The sequence below is a fragment of the Pseudopipra pipra genome, chromosome 5, assembly GCF_036250125.1.
Source record: "Pseudopipra pipra isolate bDixPip1 chromosome 5, bDixPip1.hap1, whole genome shotgun sequence".
Classification (NCBI taxonomy): domain Eukaryota; kingdom Metazoa; phylum Chordata; class Aves; order Passeriformes; family Pipridae; genus Pseudopipra; species Pseudopipra pipra.
The window spans coordinates 73,647,072-73,663,031 of record NC_087553.1 but is presented as its reverse complement, the minus strand read 5'-3'; the positions used below and the strand labels follow the sequence as shown (position 1 = coordinate 73,663,031).

At 40.3% G+C, this 15,960-nt stretch overlaps 1 protein-coding gene across 7 annotated transcripts in view; it reads left to right on the top strand.

Annotated features, from left to right (window-relative positions):
* The window catches only part of CHCHD3 (coiled-coil-helix-coiled-coil-helix domain containing 3), a 145,340-nt gene that overhangs the window by 40,389 nt on the left and 88,991 nt on the right, over positions 1-15,960 (top strand). For all 7 annotated transcript variants that reach the window (XM_064656603.1, XM_064656600.1, XM_064656604.1 and 4 more), the window contains exon 4: positions 5,396-5,540. In XM_064656603.1, coding sequence (XP_064512673.1) covers positions 5,396-5,540 — 145 coding nt within the window. The remainder of the gene's footprint in view (positions 1-5,395; positions 5,541-15,960) is intronic.

Below are 15,960 nucleotides of genomic sequence, written 5' to 3'. Positions count from 1 at the left end.
TTCAGACCATCAATTGGGGAGGAAGATGTAGAGCCAGGAGCCTTCTCTGCTGCCTCAGCACCTTTTTTGAACACGTTTTCTCTACAAATGAGCAGTGGAACACTGGCCAGAACTGGAGTTCTGTGCTCAAACACGAGAACCATTATCCTGAGCCTTTATAGCTCTTGTAATTAAAAATATCACTTTGAACAGCCCACTTCTGGGGAATTCTTGGAGCAGTGGTGCTGACAAGTTGTGGTGTTCACCTCCCTACAAATTGCAGGTGTGCATCCATTTATTTTATTTTATTTTATTTTATTTTATTTATTTTATTTATTTTATTTTATTTTATTTTATTTTGTTTCACTTTTATTTTAATTTATTTTATTTTACTTTACTTTTATTTTATTTTATTTTACTTTTATTTTATTTTATTTTACCTTTATTTCATTTTCTTTTTCTTTTTCTTTTCTTTTCTTTTCTTTTCTTTTCTTTTCTTTTCTTTTCTTTTCTTTTCTTTTCTTTTCTTTTCTTTTCTTTTCTTTTCTTTTCTTTTCTTTTCTTTTCTTTTCTTTTCTTTTCTTTTCTTTTCTTTTCTTTTCTTTTCTTTTCTCTTCTCTTCTCTTCTCTTCTCTTCTCTTCTCTTCTCTTCTCTTCTCTTCTCTTCTCTTCTCTTCTCTTCTCTTCTCTTCTCTTCTCTTCTCTTCTCTTCTCTTCTCTTCTCTTCTCTTCTCTTCTCTTCTCTTCTCTTCTCTTCTCTTCTCTTCTCTTCTCTTCTCTTCTCTTCTCTTCTCTTCTCTTCTCTTCTCTTCTCTTCTCTTCTCTTCTCTTCTCTTCTCTTCTCTTCTCTTCTCCTTTACTTTTATTTTATTTTACTTTTATTTTTATTTTACTTTTATTTCATTTCATTTCACTTCTATTTTACTTTATTTAACTTTTATTTTAATTTTTTTTACTTTTATTTTATTTTTTTACTTTTACTTTATTTTTTTACTTTTATTCCATTTTATTTTATTTTACTTTTATTTTACTTTTATTTTATTTTTTTAACTTTTATTCCATTTTATTTTATTTTACTTTTATTTTTATTTTACTTTTATTTTATTTTTTACTTTTATTTTATTTTTTTACTTTTATTCCATTTTATTTTATTTTATTTTATTTTATTTTATTTTATTTTACTTTTATTTGTATTTTACTTTTATTTTATTTCATTTTATTTCACTTCTATTTTATTTTATTTTACTTTTATTTATTTTATTTTATTTTTTTTTTACAATTTATTACCATAGATTTAGCTGATGTTTGCCTTTTCTTCAGCAGCACATGCTGGCTGCCAGAAAAATGAATTTCTAATGCCCAGAAACCCCTGCTGTAGGTTGCTGCAGTTGGATATTTGTGATCAGAGGATCTGCCTCTGTTTGTTCCATTAAGCTCCAACAAGGCACCCAATTATGTAACTCAAATAAATGCAAATTACTCCAAAATCCTGCTTATTTTTATCTAAAAACTCTGCTGAATTTCAATCACTTGAGATGGGTCTTCAGGGTTTTTTTTTAATGTGAATAAAAGGTGCCCTAAATGAAAGTTCAGTGGAATTTACTGAATTACAGGAATTTAACTTATTCTTGTGTCGTGTGGGTACAATCCTGGTCGCACATATAAGAATAAATTGATTAAAAAAACACTTGAAATTTTTGCTTTAAGATGCAAGGCAGTCTTGGAGTTTCCAAAAGACCTAAAATCCTTTTTTTTGGCCCTAAATGATATAAAATTTGATGGTGAAATAGTATAATTTTCTTTATGCCACTTAAAGGAAGGGAAAAAAAACCCCAAATAATAAAATGTGTGTTGTAAAATTTTCTTTGACTGAGGTGACCTGGGTGTTCTTGATGCAAATTTGAACAATCTGGATTTAAAAAAAAAAACAAACCTCAGATTTTAAATCCAGATTTAAAAAAAAATCTCCCGTCCAGAGATTATTGCACCTGCAAATTTTAAAAAGAACTTCCTGCTGGGAAAAATCATCTATATAAATATAACTATGGATTATGTATAGTTATATATATTATGTATAGTTATATATATTATATATAGGGATATATAAAATATAAATGTATTATGTATAGTTATATATTTTACATGGATATATAAAGTATAAATGTATTATGTATAGTTATATATTCCATATGCATATATAAAATATAAAAATGAATAGGTATATATAAAATATAAAATAAATTTAATATGAATATATAAAATATACAACTATGTATTATGTATAGTTATATATTTTATATGCATATATATAATATAAAAAATTTAATATGTATATATAAAATATGAAATAAATTTTATATGCATATATAAAATATACAACTATGTATTATGTATAGTTATATATTTTATATGCACATATAAAATATAAAAAATTAATATGTATATATAAAATATGAAATAATTTTTATAAGCATATATAAAATATATAACTATGTATTATGTATAGTTATATATTCCATATGCATATATAAAATATAAAAATGAATAGGTATATATAAAATATAAAATAAATTTTATATGCATATATAAAATATATAACTATGTATTATGTATAGTTATATATTTCATATGCATATATAAAATATAAAAAATTAATATGTACATATAAAATAGAAAATAAATTTTGTATGAATATATAAAATATATAACTATGTATTATGTATAGTTATGTATTTCATATGCATATATATAATATAAAAAATTTAATATGTATATATAAAATATGAAATAAATGTTATATGCATATATAAAATATATAACTATGTATTATGTATAGTTATATATTTCATATGCATATATAAAATAATACATTTGAATTTTCTAATCTGATTTCCTCCTTAGATATTAGGCAGAAACTCTTCCCTGGGAGGGTGGGGAAGCCCTGGCCCAGTTTTCTTGGGGGATTGGTTTGGAAATGCCCAATTTTTGTCATTTTTAAGGGTTAGAAAAACCAACTTCCTTCTTTTGGCAGGAGAAGTTCAGTTGGCACCAAGGGTCACAATCCCAGGGGTGAGGAGGAGACTTGAGAATATCAGAATAATTTGCCAGGAATTAGATGTATCCATCTAATCTGGTGGAAAGAAGATTTAAAGAAATGAGATGTAAAGATCTAAGTGGGTTTTTTTGGTTGGTTGGTTTTTGTTGGGGTTTTTGGGGGGTTTGTTTTTTTTTGTTGTTGTTTTATTTTGGTTTTTTTTTGTGTTTGGGGTTTTTTTTGTTTGGTTGGGTTTTTTTTGGTTTGTTTGTATGTGGGGTTTTTTGTGGGGGTGGGTTTTTTTGAGGGTTTTTTTGGTCTTTTTTTGTTTCTTTTTTTTTGTGTTTGGGTTTTTTTTTATTATTTGGGGGTTTTTTTGGGTTTTTTTTGTATGTGGGTTTTTTTGTGGTTTTTTTTTTGTTTGTTTGGGTTTTTTTTTGTTTGTTTGTATGTGGGTTTTTTTGTGTGGAGGGGTTTTGGTTTTTTGGGGGTTTTTTTGTTTGGTTTTGTTTGTTTTGTTTTGTTTCGGGTTTTTTCGTGTTTGGGTTTTTTTATTATTTGGGGTTTTTTTTGTTTTTTCTTTGTATGTGGGGTTTTTTCTGTGTGGGGTTTTTGTTTGGGGTTTTTTTGGTTTGTTTGTATATGGGTTTTTTTGTGTGTGTTTTTTTGGGGGGGGTTATTTGTTTTTGTTTGTTTTGTTTTGTTTCGGGTTTTTTGTGTTTGGGGTTTTTTATTACTTGGGGTTTTTATGGTTTTTTTGTATGTGAGTTTTTTTGGGGTTTTTTTGTTTGTTTTTTTTTTGTTTGGTTTTGTTTTTGTTTTGTTTTGTTTTTAGGGGTTTTTTTGAGGGTTGTTTGTTTCCTTCTTTTTTTTTTTAACTTTGCAGTTTGCAACTTGGGAAGCTCTGGCTGGATTTTTCACCTATTTTACATATAAAATACATTTCACATCCTTTAATTACCCCTTAGGTCCAGCCTGCACGAAGAAAAGACATTTTTAGGGGGAAAACCACTTGCAGGAAGTCAAATCCAGGCAGGATGAGGAAGGAACTTCCCTCACCCTCAGGAAACACTCGGTGCCTTCTCTGCCTCACCAGGAGAAGCTGCTCAGGCTTCTATTTTGACACTTTTTCCCTTTTTTAGACAAAACATGATGTCTCCAATCCCAACCAGCATGTTTTGACTGTGCCATTGATTGCCTGAAGGATTTGTTGGCTCAATCCCACCAGAATAATTTGGGGGACCTTGGGAAATCACTTAATGGTATCGGGGCCGCGGCTGCATAATCTCGACTCTTTTTTTTTCGCTGGAGTAATTGAAGATGCAGCTTAATAAACTTTTTTTTATAAAGATTCCCAGTTGGTTGCAGGGTTTTCGAGGGGGGTTGGAGCTGAGCACAGAACTAATACATCTTGTAATTGTCTTTTTTTTTTTTTTTTGCTTCCCCACCTCACTTAAATCCGTTCCCCGGGGAGGAAGGTAATGTACTCTAATGCTGGTTCCTTTTACAAAGTGACCCCACTCATTAGGATTTCTTCTCCACAGCTCCCCTGACAACTTATAAATGCACTGAGAATACTTAAGCTTCCTCTCCATCAGTCTTTTTTTTATTTTTTTAAAAAAAAATCTCTTTAAAACGTGGAATTTCCTACCTCCATTACTACAGACTTCCCTCCGTGCTCGGTGTCACCGCCACACACGAGCAACAGATAAATTTGATTCGCTGAGCAATTTTATTTCTGTGCATTTTCATGAAAATCAGGTGTTGGGTGGGCTTGGCTCCTGCACCACGGTGAAGATTTCAAGTTGTATTTATAATTTGTGACGTGAATATCGAGGATTTTCTGGGCCTGGAGCTGCAGGTTCCGTAAATGTTTTCATCCCGTCCTCTCAAATCTCTGGGAAAGGTTGATTGTGGTGGTTGGATGTTTTTTGCAGCTTGGTAAAGAGGTGCAATAGTTGGGTTTCTGGTTGTGTTTAGAGGTAGAAAAGCACTATCCCAGTGCAGAAAAGCTTTTAGCTGGGAACTGGTGGGAGAAAGATTTTCCTGGGAAGAAATGGTTCCTTAAAACCAGGAAAAAACCAAACAACCAACAGAGCTCTGAGTGTGTTCTTGTTACTTAAAAATATATTTTCATAGGGTTCTTGATGATGATGAATTAGTTGTATTTTATATGATTTAATAAATGGTGACATTAAGACTTGGAACTTTTGGATTTGGACAGTTAAATCTGAGATAAACTTCTGGAATTTCTAGTGGATGTTTGTATTTAAGCGCTTTAAAAAAACGTAATAATTTACTCTTCAACCAGAATAAATTTAAAATCCTTTTCAAAGCTGCACTTGGAAAACACACTTTTTTTTTTGCCTCCACCTTGTGCAGGTTGAAACAAGAGCAGATGTTCGTTCGGGATGAGTTTGGGAAGCTCCTGGAGCGAGAGAGGATCTCCTCAAACGAGCACCTGACCCGAGCCATCCTTCGGGAGCGAGCGGCCACCGAGGAGGAGCGGCAGAAGGCCCAGCGCTTTGTAAGTGCCCAAACTCCTCCAGAACCCTCAGATTTGTCAAGGAATTATGTCTTCAGGTTTATTGGTAGAGGAGGAAAGAGGTGGAAGGGGTAGAAGGCGAAATATCCCCTCGTTACTTCTTTTTTCTTTGTCGCGTCGCTTTATTCGAGTCAAATATCTCCGGTTTAAAAGCTCTGGCTGATGGTTTCCAACCAGATCAGAGGGAAATGGTGGATCAAAGGCTCATATTTCATTGGAGCTGATGGATAAAAAAAGTCCTGAGGAGGAAGTTGGAGCATATGGTTGGCTGTTTTCCTGGGAAAACTGACATTCTACATTTCAAATGTCTGACAGATTTGTAACTCCTCAGACGCAGCAGTTACTTGGTGTGGAGTCTCTGTTGGCTCTTGGAACAATAATCATTATTCTCTGAGGAACAGGCCTTAAAAATCCAGAGCAGAAATAGGAAACCAATTGGTATTTCCAAGGAAAAATTGAAAATATTCCCTGAGCATTCCTATGAAAATAAAAAGGATTACTGATGTCAGCAACTGTATTAATGTTCAGCCCTCTGAATCCGGAATAAAATCCAAGTGTTTTCAGGTTTATTGGTTGGTAATTTAGTGATCAGTCATCTGTGGTGGGTAAGTACAAATCTGGTCTTGTTTTCCAAGTAAGAACCAAATCTGTTGTTATTTTTCCAAAACCCAACCAGTTTCCCCTCCCTGTTGACATCTTTTCCAGCCCTTTCTCGATGCTCTTTCACCTCATTTTTGAGGAAGAATCATTTCAGTGCTGTAAACAAATATTTGGCCATTTTAAAATAAGGGAACAAAGGAAAATGGAGAGGAATTATAACCGAGGTACAGCCTTAGTTTAATGCCTTAAACCTTTATATTCTTAATATTATGGGGGAGAGACAAGGAGTTTGTGGCCTCGAGCTACTGAGGAGCTGAAGATTTATAATTATTTGCATAATTACTGAGGAGTTTGTAGCTTTTTTTGGTTATTAATGCTGCAGATTTGGCATTTCCACTGTGCTTGTTCATTCTTTGAAGAAGGTAACAAAACAGCAAGAAGGTTTTGTCTGTTTTTTTTTTCTTTACAATGGGTCTAATTATGAAAATACTGAATAATTCTCATTTAGTTGCAAATCCTTCTGTGTCACCTCCTTTATTTTCCTGTACCTGGTCAGTTTTTATTCCTTTACCTTCATTTCTTATGCTCCCTGTGTATTTGTTTCGTGTATCCAAGCTGAGTTTAATAATGTGTAACATGAGAATGTGTCTCTTTGTGCCCTTTGTCAGGTACAGGGAGTAATTCTGTGTTCTAGTCAAGTGCTGCAGCAGGTTTGTGTTTTATGTGGCCCACATTTGATTTGTCAGACTCTTTCTGGAAGGAAAAAAAAAAAAAAGAGTGTTCCTGAAATGTCAGTAGCAAAATAAATTCCTTTGCTACTGCTGAATTGTTTAAATAGTGCAAAGGAAAAGAAATGATGGTTAGAAAGGAAGAATTTCAGTTTTCCTTTACCAAGGGTGCTAATTCAGCTTTAATAAGTAGACATAAAATTGTTAGGTTGGAGTCATATTTCCCATTCTTAAACAATTTTAACTCCAGTTGCTGCTTATAATTGCAGAAAGAAGTAATTTAAGAGTGTTAACGTCCCAAAAGTCAGAATTAACTCTTCATACAAACAACCAAAATGGATTAAATGCTCTGTTTGTACCTGAATTACTTTGGTGCTGTGTCAGCTGGCACAGGGGGTGCCCTCAGGACGTGGGGGCTGCTGGGCTGCCAGCTCCCTCAAAAGCATATTTTGGGGAGATCAGAAGGTTTGCAAACCAGTAATTCTGATGTTTGTACCAGCCAAGGGAGGAATTTTATGATTTCGGGCAGAATTTGCAGACCATGAGCCAAAGCTTCCAAATCCCCCGTGGAGTCAGGGCAGGGATTTAATCAACTGCTGGTGCTCAGTTCAGCAGAAATCAAGGTGGCTGCTTGGATTCCTGTGGTAAAGCCTTCCCATGTCGTTGTCTTGGGGTATTTTGGACATGATTGAACATTCCTTATCCCACAGCACTGGGGCCAAGTCCACAAAAGCAACGCTGGTGAGACCGGAGAGGGACCTGGATAGGTTGGAGAGTTGGGCTGATTGCAAGGGGCTGAGGTTCCCCAAGGCCAAGGGCCGGGTCCTGCCCTTTGGCCACAAGAAGCCCCTGCAGCTGCAGGCTGGGCCAGAGGGGCTGGAGAGCAGCCAGGCAGGAAGGGAGCTGGGAGTTGGGCTGGGCAGGGAGCTGAAGAGGAGCCCGAGTGTGGCCAGGGGGGCAAGAGGGCCAATGGCTGCTGGGCTGGCTGAGGAAGAGTGTGGCAGCAGGAGCAGGGCAGGGCTTGTGCCCCTGGGCTGGGCGCTGGGGAGGCCACCCCTGGAGTGCTGTGTCCAGCTCTGGGCCCTGAGCTCAGGAAGGGCCTGGAGGGGCTGGAGCAGGGGCAGAGAAGAGCAGCGAGGCTGGGGAAGGGTCTGGAGCCCAAGTGCTGGGAGGAGAGGCTGAGGGAGCTGGGGGGGCTCAGCCTGGAGAGGAGGAGGCTCAGGGGAGACCTCCTCACTCTCTGCAACTCCCTGCCAGGAGGGGGGAGCCGGGGGGGGTCGGGCTCTGCTCCAGGGAACCAGCAGTAGGACAAGAGGGCTCGGCCTCAAGCTATGCCAGGGGAGGTTTAGGTTGGATATTAGGAAGAATTTCTTTGCAGAGAGGGTGCTCAGCCATTGGAATGGACTGCCTGAGGAAGTGGTGGATTCTCCATCCCTGGAGGTTTTTAAGATGAGACTGGATGTGGCATCAGTGCCATGGGCTGGGAACCACAGCGATGTTGGATCAAGGGTTGGACTGGATGATCTCGGAGGTCCCTTCCAACCCAGCTGATTCTATGATTCTATGATTCTATCATTCTATGATTCTATGATTCCTCCGGCTTCTCCCTGTTGTCTGGCAGTGGGATCCTGCTCCTTCCAGTGCAGTGGGATATTTGATCCTGAAATGAGCTGACCTGGGAGGAGTGAGGGTGGGGCAGGGTTAGGTGGGATATTGGGAAGGAATTCCTGGCTGGGAGGCTCTGCCCAGGCTGCCCAGAGAAGCTGTGGCTGCCTCTGGATCCCTGGAAGTGTCCAAGGCCTGGTTGGATGAGGTTTGGAGCAACCTGGGATAGCAGAAGCTGTCCCTGCCCAAGGTCTCTTCCAACCCCAACCCAATTCCAAGCTCATTATCCCTCTTCCCTTGGCTTTTCCCTCCTGTCTGCAGGGGGTGGCTTGGCTGGTTTTCCAGGCCTGGATGGACACTGGGGTGAGGTTCAAGGGCTGCTTTACTGAGGAATAATTTCTATATTTTTTCTGCCCATCCCTCTTGAAAGAGGATTTTAGAATAAATCAAGCCTTTTCTTTCAGTGCAACCATAAAGAATTTTGGTTCTGGACCACTCCATAAGTTACTTGTGTTGTTTTATTCACACAGACAGGAGTCCTGCTCTTTAACATATTTAGCAGTGGAGAGTTTTGCTAAAAAAAAAACCACCTCAAAACAAACAACTCCAATAATAAATAATTTGTGCCAATAAAAAATTAGTACCAAATGTAAAACTTGTGACTGATTGAGTTGGGTCTTGTGGAGTGGCTTTAAATGTGGTGGCTTGGCCATAAAGAGTTAATTGATATCCCATCACTGGAGTCATTATGAGAGTCAGGGGGAGAATATAAAAATCCTGCTTTTTCCCCCCTGCCTTAGCATGGAATGATATTTTTTCTGCCCATCCATCTTGAAAGAGGATTTTAGAATAAATCAAGCCTTTTCTTTCAGTGCAGCCATAAAGAATTTTGGTTCTGGACCACTCCATAAGTTACTTGTGTTATTTTATTCACACAGACAGGAGTCCTGCTCTTTAACATATTTAGCAGTGGAAAGTTTTGCTAAAAAAAACCACCTCAAAACAGACAACTCCAATAATAAATAATTTTTACCAATAAAAAATTAGTACCAAATATAAAACTTGTGATTGATTGAGTGGCTTTAAATGTGGTGGCTTTGCCATAAAGAGTTAATTGATGTCCCATCACTGGAGTCATTTTATGAGAGTCAGGGGGAGAATATGGAGTAAAAAAATCAATAGTTCCCCAAAGTTGTATTTCCAGCTCTCTATAACGACCTGGACTTTGCTGTGAACGTATTTGCTTCACTCTCTGGGCTGAATTGAGTTGTCATCAGGACCCTGCATGCCAGAAAATGGTTTTATTGAGCTGCCAATGCCATTAAAGTCTCATTTCCCTTTGAAGAGGCCCAGAAATATTGTCCTGTAACCAGAACATTCCAATTGGGTCACTGCCCCCATTAGAAACCTGTGTCCATACTAATGCAATTAGATTTATTTCCAGCACCTTTTAGAGAGGGAAATCTGGTGCTGCTCAGGTATCTTTTGGTTCTGCCAATTATTTTCCACACTGGGATTTCTGTTAAAATTGATTTAGTAGAAATATCCTTATATTAAAACACACTTCTTTTGCACTTTAGGTCACTGGGGAAATCTGATTATTGGCTGTTTTTTCCCAGCAAAAATCCTGTTGGAGGTGTAAAACCCACCTATTTTCCATAACCAGATTATCCCCTGACCCTTCCTGCTCCTTCCCAACCCTATTTTAAGGGTGACTTCCCTGGAAAACATCAGGGGGAAGAATCACTAAGTGAGTTAAAGCTTTAATTCTGAGGAGAGGAGCCTGTTTACAAACGTGCAGTATTTATTACATACCTCATTTAGCTCATTCATCATTTTAATAGAAAAAAAGGAATCTTTTGAGATGATTCTGAAATAATTTGAAGTAAACTACACAGCCTGAGGCAAGACATGATTGCTTCCTGCAGGGAGGGCCTGTTGGGGAAGTCCAGAGTGAGCAGAGCCCAGAATTCACAATTTAGGGGAGGAAAAAAATCCTATTTGAAGGTGAGATTTCAGGTGTGGGAACCACATGGTACAAAATTAAATCACTGGCAGTTGTTTTGTGTCTTTTTGTTCAGTTTTATAACTTAGAAAGTAGAAATTTGTTATGAAACCTCTTTAAGATCTGAGATTTTGGGAGGGTTAGGTCTGTGTACATCATTATTTTAGCCACGTGCTGCTGTTCTTGTGGCTTAAAAAAGCAGTTTTCTTGCAGCAAATCTATTTTTGCACCCTTGAAATGGGCCAAAAGCACCTGCTTTTGGCCATTCCTGTTGTGGAATTCAGGAGGAAGGAGTTCTTTTGGAATATTGAGGATGGGATCTGTCTTTTTATTGTCTGTTTGGTTCCTGGGGAGAGAGGTTTGGTTGCTTTTTGGAGAAGGAAGTGGGATAAAATCCATTCCCACTTGGGAAATAATCTCAAATAGCCTTTGGGTGATGGTACTTTAGGTGCTGTAGGTGAAGCAAATGTTTTATTTCCTCTCTGGAAGTGCCTGTGAACCAGGAGAAGTTGCCCTTTATTTCCTTGTCTCTCTCTTCACAATGTCCATCCTGGCATTTAAAATATTTGTTTCAGTGCCACAACAGAAATGATTTTCTCCTCCCTTCAGGTTTTTCACCTGGCAACATGTTACAGATGGATTTGATTTTTTTTTTATCATTTTTGGATGTAACAATTAATTGCCTTTTTTTTTTTTTTTCCCCTCCTCTATGTCAAAAGTTTGACAGACAGGAAAAAAACACGGGAGGGAGGAAATTCTGAAGGCAAGCAAAGTACATGAAATGAGCATTTCTTGCCTTGAAGATCCCTTTTTGAATGGTGAGAGGGACGTGTTGTGATAGTCAGGCAGCATTTAAAGTGTGTTATTTTTTAATTCTTACACAGCAAACCCCGAGATATTTGACAGCAGCAGAATTAATCACCGTGTTAGCTCAGCCCTGAGATGAAGATCTAGTGCTTCACAAAGCCTGCTGCTCCATCAATTTGTTCTTTGGGTGGAATTCAAATTGAGTTCATTTTTATAGATTCCACTGCATAATCCTCTGCTCCCTCCTCCCCCATTCATTAACCAATTTGCTCGTGCTACTCCCTGTTTTATTGAATGGGAACAAAATTGCCAGGCTGTCTTCCCAAATGAATATCATCATTCCTTGTCAGGCACGGGCAAAAAAGTGGGGATAATAATCCTTTTTTACAGCCACCTTCCCCCTTCCAGGGAGGAGTTTTGTTTCTGCCCTTGGGACACCCTGAAAAGGGTGTTTTAAATAAGGTTCTCCTGGAGCTTTGAGCACGAGCCTGGCCTGGAAACGTTCCAATCCAGGCTCCTTTGGATCCTGCCAGTTGTGTGACACAAAAAAAAAAACCCAAATCAAACCTTGTCAAGGCTTTTCCTTGGACATGACATGGGACAAATCCAGGCAAGGGACTCAACCAAGTCTGGAAACAAAACACCAGAAAGGCTCCTCCATTCCCACAAAACAATTTGCTGGGGCTTGAAACTCTTCTTCTGCCTTTCAGTCAATATTTGGATAATTCAGTCTTTCTTTGCTCTCACCTTAAGCTAATTTTGCCTAGGGATGTATTCTCTTTAGAGTGTTCTTTTACCATCCTTATTTTGGGATGAATTAGAAGACTTAAGGAGAAAAAAATGGTTGTTTGGGGGACAGAGGGTATGGAAATTAGGAGATTTATTTTACTGATGTTTTCAGGAGTGGCTGAGGTCACTTGGTTTGTCCAACCTGGAGAAGAGCCGGAGGGAGGACTTTTATAAATGACATTTTATGATTTTCATGCAATTTAAAGTGGTTTTTTTTAAGTCTTTTCCTATGGGGGTCCCACTGGATATCTGGGATTTCTTGAGATGCTCAAGTGGTGTAACTGCAGGTGCCAAAGTATCTAAAGCAGGTGCACAGAAATCCAAATAAACAGGGTATTTCAGGGAGAGGATGAGGAAGTGAAGTTTGTGGGTTTTTTTTATATAGATCCTAAGAATTGTTTTGTTTCTGTCTGTATTTCTCGTGTGATCTGTTCTGTGGTAGGTGTGTGCCTGGAGGGAAAACCAGTTTACCTCCTGGTTTTTTTTCCAAGGGAAGAGTGTAAAGTGGAAGAGTTAATAAATTTGGGGTGTTAATACACCGGTTTATTTCGATAATAAAAGTTATTCTCTTGACAGTCCAACCCCTCTGGAGGCTGAGGGCTCTTTAATTGCAGTGTGTCATCCCAGTGCAGGAGGGGAGTTTGTAGCTGGAAAATCAACCTCCTTCCAGGAATTGTGGGGATGACAGGCCCTGTTGAACATTTTTGTGTGTTCTAGTCTTTCCTTCCCCGAGGTTGTGGATTTGGGGAACCTCACGTGTCGCTCCCAATAAAAAAAATTGCACTTTAATTCACAGAAGTCACGCAGAGAATTGAAGAAAAACTGTGGGTTTTTTTCAGGAGGTACCTTCTGCTCCGAAACATTAACATGTAGCCTACAAAACTTCCCTTTCTGATGAACTCTGAAAGCAGAAACTGGTCTCATCCGTAAAACATTTCATGGGAACGATACGGGAGAATTTTTCCGACAGAAATTTTTGGGAAGCAGCTGCTAATATTTCCTGTTGCATTACTTTTAGTGACTTAATGATGCTGGAAGACCCACCTCTGTGTGTTGGTGCAGGGAGATGCTGCAGTGCCTTTTTTTTAGAGGTGGCTGAATTCGAAGCACGTTTTGAGGGAAAGAAATAAATAAAGAACTCAAATTCATTACTCCTCATTTTCCTAATTATCCTGCAGATAAACAGTGGGGATCGTGACATTAAGATAAGTAAGTGGTTCATGAGTTTTTACTTCAGAAGGAAGCAAGTCTTGCTGTTCCCCCCTTTTTTCCCCCCTTTGGGCCGTGCAGGAGAAATAAATGAGGGGGTCCAGGGGAGTTTCTGATGGATGGTTAATGGGGCCGGGCCTGGTTCCCGCGGCAGCTGCCGCAATTCCGACTCGTTAGCACGCCCTTAATGGTTGCATCCCCAAATCACCTCCACCAGGGGCATCCAGAATCCAGCAGAGCAAAAAAAGCCACGGCTTTGAAAGGGGAGTTTGGGGTGCAGGGGATTGGTTTTGGCCGAGCGTGTGACGGGAACGCGAGGGCGAGTCGGAAAGAATTCATTTTGGAGGTCATGGGTCGGCTTTCAAACTTCCTTAGTGAGCACATGTGTGTCTTCAAGCTGTGAATAACCCAAGGAGGAGACTTCTCCAGCCTTTTGCTGGGTGGTTTCTGCCTTTAGACCCAGAAAGGCTGCTCAGAAATGTTCTCAGAGGGAAGACAGTCACTGCATGAAACAATCATGGAATCATAAAATCATAGAATCAGTTGGGTTGGAAGGGACCTCCAAGATCATCAAGTCCAACCCTTGATCCACCACTGCTGTGGTTCCCAGCTCATGGCACTGATGCCACATCCAGTCTGTCCTGAAACACCTCCAGGGATGGAGAATCCCCCACTTCCCTGGGCAGCCCATTCCAATGGCTGAGCACCCTCTCTGCAAAGAAATTCTTCCTGATATCCAACCTAAACCTCCCCTGGCACAACTTGAGACCGAGCCCTCTTGTCTTGCTGATGGTTGCCTGGGAAAAGAGCCCGACCCCCCCCGGCTACAACCTCCTCTCAGGGAGTTGCAGAGAGTGAGGAGGTCTCCCCTGAGCCTCCTCCTCTCCAGGCTGAGCCCCCCCAGCTCCCTCAGCCTCTCCTCCCAGCACTTGGGCTCCACTCCCTTCCCCAGCCTCGCTGCTCTTCTCTGCCCCTGCTCCAGCCCCTCCAGGGCCTTCCTGAGCTCAGGGCCCAGAGCTGGACACAGCACTCCAGGGGTGGCCTCACCAGTGCTGAGTCCAGGGGAGGAATAACTTCCTTGGACCTGTTGGCCACACTGTTCCTGAGCCAGGCCAGGATCCATTGACCTTCTTGGCCACCTGGGCACACCCTGGCTCATGTTCAGCTTCTTGTCAATTCCAACTCCCAGCTCCCTTCCTGCCTGGCTGCTCTCCAGCCCCTCTGGCCCAGCCTGCAGCTGCAGGGGCTTCTTGTGGCCAAAGGGCAGGACCCGGCCCTTGGCCTTGGGGAACCTCATCCCGTTGGAATCAGCCCCTGGATCCAGCCTGGCCAGGTCCCTCTGCAGAGCCCTCCTGCCTTCCAACTGGTCCACACTTCCCCCCAGCTTGGTGCCATCTGCAAATTTGCTGATGATGGACTCAAGCCCCTCATCTAAACCATCAACAATGACAAGTCGTTTCTAGTGGTAAGACAACTGAAATATTCACATCTACCAGATATTCAGGTCTTGACATCAAGGCTCTCAGTGATGGCTTCATGTACTTAATATTTTGGTGTGAGGAAATACTTCTGTAGAAGATCTATATTGTTTTTTTTAATGCTGTGAAGGAAGGCAAGAGGATGCTGGAAGGGAGGATAATGAGGGGGGGTTGTTTCTGCCTCCATAAAGGGGCTTCTTCTCAGAAGTTCTCAGATCAGGTCACCTGGATCTTTGTTTTTTCACTGTAGCAACTCATGTAATATTTTAATTTTCCCTCTTTTATCTGCCCGTTTGAAGCTCGAGAAAGAAGAAAACCAACAAATAACCTCGTGGTTATTTCTTTTGAAAGTTGTGATGTAGGAAGAGGATCCTGAACTCGGGAAAATCGTTCTTTGAACGTGTCACCTGCGAGGGGGCGAAGGCACGGCACAAAAACCAGTGCCTGTCATGTTCTCCTGTGGTTTGGTGTGTCCTAAAAGCCAGTTTTGAATTTGGGGATGAACAGACTTTGACCTTGAGGAGGATGAGGGTGGCTCCAGGCCGAGGGTGCAGTGACACACCTGAAGGACGGGGACATCCAGAGGGACCTGGAGGAGCTCGGGGAGTGGGAATCTCGTGGTGTCCACCAAGATGATCAGAGGGGTGGGGCAGCTTGCTGTGAGGGAAGACTGGGAAAATTGGGATTGTTCAGCCTGGAGAAGAAAAAGGCTTCAGAGTGACCTTATTGTGGCCTTGCAGTGCCTGAATGGAATCCACAGGGAAGATGGAGAGAGACAATTTACAAGGGCCTGGAGAGACAGAACAAGAGGGAATGGCTTCAAACTGACAGAGGGGATGTTAGATGGGACTCTGGGAAAGAATTCCTGCCTGGGAGGGTGGGGAGGCCCTGGCAGAGGTTGCCCAGAGAAGCTGTGGCTGCCCCTGGATCCCTGGAAGTGTCCAAGGCCAGGTTGGAGCAACCAGGGCTAGTGGAAGGTGGGTGGAATGAGGTGATCTCAGGAATGAGATGATCTTTGAGGTCCTTTCCAACCCAAACCATCCTGGGATTCTCTGATTAAGGCAACCCTTCAGTTTATTGTTCAGATTTTCTTGCTGCCCTATGTCTTTCTCCATTGCTGGCAATTTTATTCCCGTATTCCTGTTTGGTTTGGAGGCTCATGGAGAAATGAAGCCTTTCTA